General features: G+C 62.7%; 1 protein-coding gene across 1 annotated transcript in view; it reads left to right on the plus strand.

Moving 5' to 3' along the window:
* LOC104127869 (arf-GAP with GTPase, ANK repeat and PH domain-containing protein 3) overlaps positions 1–8,082 on the plus strand; it is a 135,008-nt gene that overhangs the window by 104,255 nt on the left and 22,671 nt on the right. The window contains exons 15-16 of the mRNA XM_009640575.1: positions 7,411–7,608; positions 7,692–7,706. Coding sequence (XP_009638870.1) covers positions 7,411–7,608; positions 7,692–7,706 — 213 coding nt within the window. The remainder of the gene's footprint in view (positions 1–7,410; positions 7,609–7,691; positions 7,707–8,082) is intronic.

An 8,082-nucleotide genomic window follows, 5' to 3' on the forward strand; every position in this document is an offset into this window, starting at 1 on the left:
CGTGCCCCCGTGGGCAGGGCAGGCAGCGGGGGGTGGGGGGAAGGTGCCAGCGCAGCTCAGGGCACGCCGGGGTCTGGGGGCGCTGGGACAGAAGGCGCCGTGGGGGTCTCCCTAGCAATGTTCTTGCTGCGGCTCTCCTGGCGGCTTGTCGCTGTGGAGGGGGCCTGTCCCTGTTGCACTAATACAGGTTAGGAATATTGGGTTTAATGATCTGCAAAATGAGGAGGCAGCGAGCTGACATTTACGAATGGTGCTGCATCCCTCTCTTCCCAGACGCCTGCTAATTTGTTGATATCCCAAACACCTCATAATGATGTGATACAGTGGCAGCTTGCAAACAAGCATCCCGAGGCCCGGGGGCCTGCTGGCTGCCCTGCCTCTGGACCCTCTTCAGGGACTCAGCAGCCAGAGAGCCGAGCGGTGGGCCAGGCACTCCCCTCACCAAGGGCAAGACCAGCCCTTGCTTCCCTGCCGTGCGCCCCACAAGCTGGAAGTGCTCCCCGTCTCCTCTCTGCGTGACCGCCAGGGCATCCGCCAGCTCAAAGAGGGAGGAGGGATGGGAGCAGGAGAGGGCAGTGCAAAGGGAGAGACTGGGTGCAACTGGGAGCTGGGGGAGCGTGGAGGTAAGAGGAGCCTTCTGCTCCAAGAGCAGGGCATGGCTCAGCATCAGCGCTGTTTCTCCTTTGGCTCGTGTTGAGTGGGCTCCTGCTCTTCCTTCCTGGACCTGCTGGCGTGCAGGGGCACCATCCTGCATGCAGGGCAGGGGATGCATCCCATCTGCTTCAGGGAAGGAGCCAGCCGGCACGGAGCGTTCCCCGTACCTGGTGTGCTGGCATGGAGCTGCTCCCGCCTGTCCACAGTGCTGAGCTCCCTCCTGCCCAGCCCACTGGGATGGGAAGTGCTGCCCTGCTTCTTGTGGGCTGGGGGGGGGCTCTATCCAGTGCCTTGTGGGGGGAGAGCATTGCAGCCCTGCGTGCTGGGAGAAGCATGATCCTGCCACACCGAGTGAGGAGCATCGTGCCACAGCTCCCACTGTGACTAGAGGGGCATTGCTCCATCTTCTGAGTCCTCCCCACGGAGCTGCTCCATGTCCCAGCGCTGAGGGACTGGGGAGCAGCACGCCCCATACTGGGTTCAGTTTTGGGCCCCTCCCTCCCAGAAGGACCTGGAGGGGCTGGAGCATGTCCAGAGAAGGGCGGCGGAGCGGGGGAGGGGTCTGGAGCCCCAGGCTGCTGGGGAGCGGCTGGGGGAGCTGGGGGGGTTCAGCCTGGAGCAGAGGAGGCTGAGGGGAGCCCTCATCGCTGCCTACAACTGCCTGAGAGGAGGGGGGAGCCGGGGGGGTCGGGCTCTGCTCCCAGGGAAGGGGCGCTGGGACGAGGGGCACCGGCCTCAAGTTGTGCCAGGGCAGGGTGAGGTTGGCCATGGGGAACAATTCCTTCCCCTTGGGGCTGTCAGGGGCTGGAAGGGGCTGCCCAGGGAAGGGGTCGAGTCCCCACCCCTGTGGGGGATTTAACAGCCAGGCAGAGGCGGTGCTGAGGGACGGGGTTTGGGGGTGGGATGGCAGGGGTAGAGGAACGGTTGGGCTGGGGGAACTTAAAGGGCTTTTCCAACCCAAACCATTCTGTGATTCTATGATATTGCTGCCTGTGCTCTGAGGGTGCTGCCCCAACCGGCGGGCACCTTGGGTACATGTAGGTGATGTGGCCAGCCTGTCCCCCTGCAGCTCGCCAGGGATGCACACTGGCCATGGGGTGCATCCCGCACCCTGGGGAGAAGCAGGGTGTCCGTGGGGAAGGAGGTGGGCAGTGCCGCCCCCTTGGCTCCACGTCAAGGTCCCTGCAGCAGGGTCTCTGGGCTGGGCTGGGCTCTCTGGCTCGATGCGGTGTGCAGTCTGAGCCCTCACGGAGCAGGGCAGATCCCTGCGCCCAGCCGTGTGCTGAAGCTAAGGTGGTTTTAGCCACCCAGACGTACCCCTTCTGCTCAGAGCTGTGCTTCCTCCCACTGAGAGCAGAGAGAAGGCACCGGCTGTAGGGGCAATGCTTCCGCTCTCAAGGGTGGGTGTCACAAGGATGGAGCCAGACCCTTCCCAGTGGTGCCCAGTGCCAGGACAAGGGGCAATGGGCACAAACTGAAGCACAAGAGGTTCCAGTTGAACGGGAGGACTTGGGCAGGGGGGTGGGCTGGGTGAGCTCCCGAGGGCCCTGCCAACCCCTGCCAGTCTGGGATTCCGTGACACCACTGCTTCCCTTTCTCCCCATGCTGCCTCCCCTCTCCAGCATCCCCTGTTGCTTCCGCAGGTGCCAGTGACATATCCACCCGTCTGCTGGGCTTCTGAGGCACCTCCAGGGCACCTCTGGGCAGCAGAGCTCTGTCCCAGCCTGGCTTCTCTTCCCTTACCCTCTGGTTCTGGGCAGGGCATGCAGAGTGCCTCCGTTTCCCGTTTGCTCCTCTGCTGGCCCTGAGGCGAGGCTTCCTCCCCGGGCTGACTTGGGGGGGCTGCTGGCGTCCCCCCTCTCCAGCACAGCCGGCTGGGGAAGGGTGACACCACGAGGGCCCATCACCTTCGTGGTGGTTGCTGCACCATCCTCAAGCCCGCTCAGCTTGGTGACTCAGTTGCTCGTCGGGTCTGAGAGCCCACGGCCCTGGCCGCTGCGCGGTGCCCTCGCTAATTTTACTCTCATTTGGAGCACTCATTGCTGGGCAGCGTTGGAGCTGGGTCGTGGGGTTAACGCCCATTAGTAGAGCTGGCTCGCACTGAACTCTGCTCAGCAACTCTTCACGGAGCTCAGTCTTTAAAACATCATCAAAAAATCATCAAGAGAGAGAGAGACAAGCACGTTCATTTCCACTGCCCACTAATTCTAATGGAGCTGGCGTAATGGCCTCCCACCATCGTGCCTGCGAGCAGCCGCAGGGCCAGGGAGATGGGCTTCGCCTTCCGGCCCTGGGATAGCCCCTCTGCCCCGAGGCAGCTGGAAAGGGCTCCCCACTCCTGTAGGAGCACCTTCCTCCAGGCTGACGAGAGCCGGGGCTCTTCTGGCCCGCCGGCCACCGGGAAGGGGCCCATGCCCTGCCTACGGTGCCGAGAAGGACATTCTGCCAACTGCATCAACAGATGTAGTCCGAACCCTTCTGCCCGAGTCGTCTGCTTTGTGCCACCCTTGCACCGTGCCAGAAATGCCCCTGCCACATCAGAAAGCTGTGCCTCCCCCCAGGAAAATCTGAGAAAGCCCCATACTTTCCCTAAAGCTATGGCCTGAGTCTGGTTCAACTTGTACAGGTCCCCCTGGGAGTTCAGGAGCTCATCCTAGACCATCCAAGAAATGGGGTCTTTGCACCGTTTGGAGCTGCTCCGAGTCCTCCATTCCCTTCCCAGCTTTGCCAAACCGTGCGTGCATATCCAAGGGTGTAATCCCGCAGCTCCCCACCCTCCTGCCGCAGCCGCCCGTGCCGAAGCCTCCAAAGAGGTCTGGCCCTGCAGTGCCGTCCCGCATTGCTGCAGGGAGAGGTAGTGATTCCGCCTGTGAAAGAAGCCTCAGTGTGGCAGAAAAGCTGTTGCCCTTTGTTAGCTCTTCCCGGGCTATGCCGAGAGCAACGGGCCCTTTGTTCGGGGTAAAGCTGGAATCTGTGAAGCACAAAGGAGGAAGGGGAATGGAGGTCCTGCAGCTTGCAAAGCTGATGGTGGGGCTTTGGTCTGACTGGGAGCGCTGCCAGGGCTGGGACTGGGCAGCCCCAGGGCTCCGGGATGCCCCTGGGCTGTGACGGTGAGAAAGTCTGTCTGAGTGGGGTTGGAGCCCCAGAAATCTCGCCCATGGTCTGGTGCGGGCAGCCCAGCAGGGATGCTGGCAGCAGGGAGGCAGCCGGCTGCCCCTCTGTGAGCATCCTGAGCAGGGGACCGACAGCACCCCCAGCGCAGCGTGGCATCTGAGCCAGCGGGGCCGTGACGCGCCTGGGAGCCCTGGGGCAAGCAGGCCCTGCGGGGCGAGCGTTCGCTGCCTCGTCCCTGCTGGGAAGCTGCTGGCACAGGGCTGGGATTCCCACCTGCACGTTTGGTGGGGAGTTGCTGAGGGAGCGAGAGAAGAGAATAAGGACGATGGAGTGGTGTGAGCGCCTGGCAGAAGCCCTCACCGTGTCCCGGGGACTGTGCTAACGCGCTTGCTGCTGTTGCAGTGGCAGCAGGAGTGGCGCTGGAAGCAGGGAGCATGTGAAGTGCATCCAGTACGCCTCAGGTCCAAGCGGCTGGCCTGGGCTCTGCAGCTCTGACAGCAGCCACAGGTGGCTCAGGCCAAGGACAGGAGAGATTTCAGGAGAGCAGTGCCCGTTATGATAAATGGGGGTGCCCCAGGAGTGGCTTTGTTGGTCACTGCTCCAACAGCGTGGCTTGATCCAAGATCTGGGGACCGCAAACGCTCTCTCAAGCAGCTGGGTGGTCCGAAATGCCCCTCTTTCCTTCCGGGCTCTTCATTGCCCTGGGCAGCGACCGGTCCTGCAGCTCCTGGGGGCCTGATCCTTCCTCTCTTCTAGCCTCCTGCAGGGGTAGAAGGACCCATCTCTAAGGACGGCTCAGGTCCCTGGACTGCAGACCCCGGCCACAGGCTGGGGCAGTGGAAGAGGCGGGGGCAGCTGCTGGCTGGTGAGTGGGCTGGAGCTGCGCAGGGCGCGGGGAGATCCGGCTGCATACCCTGGCAGTCTCACTCAGCCGCCCTCTGTGGCTCGGTGCCCCCTGCCCACGTCTGGGGTCTGGCAGTGCCCACGGATGATGGGGCTGGCTAGCCAAGGAGGCAGTGGGTACTGGCCTTGCTGTTGCCTGGTTATGTCTTCTCCCAGTATGCAGAAGCTACCAGGTGTATATTTTCTAAGACTTGTTTTTGAGCTGGCATCTGGTGTTGCTGGAACCCTCACAGCAAACGCCCTTAGGGCAGGGGGTACGTCTCCTGCAGGGAGCTCCTCGGAGCAGGGACTGCAGGGGCTGCTCTGTGGCTGGGAGCTGGAGGAAGGGGCAAGGTGCTGGGCAAGTGTGACGTCCCAGCTAGGCAAGTGCATCGCAGAGGGGAGGAGTCCAGTGGCGTCACTGACTGCCAGCACCCCGCGGTCCCCTCCTCCTCCTCAGGCCCAGAGGTTCTCATTCCCAGCAGGGAGAGACAGTTGCAGACATCTTCCCCCAGAGGAAGAGTCCCAGGCTGCTTCAAGGGTGAAATGAGTGGAACGGCCTCCCCTTCCCTCCGGGGACAGGCAAGCCAGCGGCACTTCTCCAGGAGGGCCCTTCCTTCTGGAGTCATTTGATCCTCTCGAGGGGCTGCTGGTGTGGAGACCAGCCCTTGTGTTCCTGCACCGGCCCATTTCTTCAGCGCTGATCATCTCCGCGCCCCCGTGGCCTGTGCTGGGATCTGTGCAGGACACGTCGTGGAGAGCTCACAGCAAGGCAAAGGGCCGGCATCTTCCCATTCAGATCTCACTCGCACTTTTGACCCCCGTGAAATGCAAGATCCTGAGCCTTCCGTGTGAGCAGCACGATGCTCTCACCACGGCACAGTGGCAGGAGTGGCGTTTTACCCTCAGGTTGTTGCAGGGTGAGCTGCTGTGCCTGATGGAAAGGGACAGCCCAGCACGTGCTGATGCCGGTGGTGGTGCCTCCGAAGGCAGCGAGAGCCGGGGAAGAGCACTTGCAAGAGAGGAAGGGTTGTGCTCTCCCGCCGCCCCCACCAGAGCTGTCTTTCCTCAAGGAGCCTCCCCATGGCTGCACCCATTTTCTGAGAGTGCTGGGGGCACAGCCTTGCTCAGCCAGTGACATTGGCCGTGCCCTTGGTGGGACCTGGATGATGGCCTCTGCACCCACTTGTCAGCTCTGGGGGGATGCCACGGGCTGCGGCAGGCTCCTCAGCCATTGCCCTCCTGCCGCTGCCCCCCGCAGCAAGGGGCTGCTCTGGGCGCAGCTTGCGGGGGGGAGGTGGGCACAGGAGCAGGTCCCCTCACTCGCATCCCTGCGCCTGCCCCAGCAGGCACGGACCAGCATGGGTCTGCCTTGCCCTGGACCAGGCTGGGTCCCTCAGCCTCCTTGCTGTCTCTGGAGCTGTGCAGTTGACTCCCTGCTTTTAATAGAGAGCTGGGAAGGCACATTATGGAGATGAGGGTGTTATTTGCATAACGCTAATTAGGTAATTACAAATCATTTTGCTATGAGCTGAAGCGTGTGCTGTGACATAACGTTTATTAGTCATTCCATTCAGGCCCTGCTTAGTTAAGTCATTTACTGCACTAACTACTGAAGTTGGCAATAAAAGGTAAATGCTGGCGCTTGGGTGCAAAGCTGAGACAGGGCACCCTGTGCAAATGTGAGCAGCGTGGGGGGGGGGGCAAAGCCCAGCCCCAGCGGCCCCCACTGGGAGGGTGTTACTGCAACCGCAGTAGTAGCCAGAGGGGAGACTGCATTTTAGCTTTTCAGGAGGCTCCCAGTTGTTTCGGGGCTGTTTCCTCAGGCCCAGGGCACCTGAGATGCTTTCACACGTTTTCACTGTCCCCCACTCTCTGCTGGCTCTGCCAGCTCTGAGACCCTCCCCAGAAACCCACCAGGCAGCCGGCGTTCGTAGGGACGCTAGCGCTTCCCTTTGTACCATTCCTGTGGGTGCCTGGCAGTCTGAGCGACCCTTGGGGCTCACCAAAGCTATCATCCCTGAAGATGGAAAGTCAGAAATCTGCCACCATGCGTTTCACAGCCAGAGAAGTGCTTCAATATTGAGGCCAGATCTTCTGGGATTGCTCAGGGACGCAGACGACAGTGCTGTGCCGAGGAGGCCCCAAGGGCTTCCCAAGCAGGATCCCCGCTCTGCCGTGCTCCTCAGCTGGCCATGGTGCCCCTTCTCGATGCACAGGACTGTGAGGAGCTGCTGCTGAGCCCACGGCAGGGGCCTTCCTTGCACCTCCTGATTCAGTGTGCAGGGCTCTGTCCCTCCAAAGCCGCTCATCGGCAGGCACTGAGCACCCTGAGGGCCCCTGGGGGGCGATGGGGCTGTGCGGGGGCACCCGCTCTGTGGAGGAGCTGGTCCCCCTGCTCAAGAGGTCAGCACCTTCCTCCAAGGGTGGGATGTGCGGGACATGGAGAGCAGGGCGCAAGCAGCTCCCAGGGCTCTGGTGCCTCCCGGGTTTCCCATCCCGGGGTGGCTGGGGGGCGAGGCTGCGGCAGGGAGCTGTCTGAGCAGCGGGAGGGATGGGCTGGTGCGGAGCTCTGGGCCCTCCCTGCAGGCCCCCTCTGCCTGCGCTTCCCTGTCCCAGCCTCCTGGGGACGATGCCTGCCCGCGGTCCTGCCTACGGGTGGGCACAGGGGTGCCCGTAGGGACCTGCCTGGGGGCTCACACCCGGCAAGGCTGGCAGGGTCCCTTCTTCTCTCACCCATGGCATTCCTTTCTTTCCCAGAACCGGATGAGCCATTTGAGTTCATCATTGTGTCCCTGACGGGCCAGACTTGGCTCTTTGAGGCCTCAACCTCAGAGGAGCGAGAGCTTTGGGTCCAAGCCATCGAGAGCCAGATCCTGGCCAGCCTGCAGGGCTGTGAGAGCAGCAAAAATAAGGTAAGAGCCCTCAGCTGCGTTCGCTCTGGTTCCCTCCTCTCTGGCAGCTGCTTTGCTGCACCCATCCCTGTCCTGCACCCATCCCTGTCCCAGGCTTTCCCCTCTGTCCAGGCTGGACCCATGCAGATCCCTCTGCTCCCGGTCAGGCATGAATCCCATGCCTGGGACTGTGCTGGGGTTCCCTGTCACCTCTCTGAGCCCCCTGTCCTGTCCCCAGCCTGGCTCCAGCCCGACGGAGCTCTGCATCCTACCAGGGCTGGACCCTGTGCTGCCCACTCCCTCCTCGGACAGCCCTGCTCCCCAGCACACACCCGGCTACAAAATCCGTGTTCCCTCTTGGGCCCTGTTCTCTGAGCCCCCATGCTGGACACCCCTCCTGCAGCAGGGCCTGTGGGGTGCCCGCTGGGGTGAGGCGCTGGCGGCTCCCCGACAGGCTCTTGGGGGGGGCGAGGAGAGGGCACGTGGCCATAGTAAGCAGCATCCCCGTGCCTTTCGTTTCCGGCTCGCGCGGGGGCGC

Source organism: Egretta garzetta, unplaced genomic scaffold (assembly GCF_000687185.1).
Source record: "Egretta garzetta isolate BGI_Z169 unplaced genomic scaffold, ASM68718v1 scaffold786, whole genome shotgun sequence".
NCBI classification, from domain to species: Eukaryota; Metazoa; Chordata; class Aves; order Pelecaniformes; family Ardeidae; genus Egretta; species Egretta garzetta.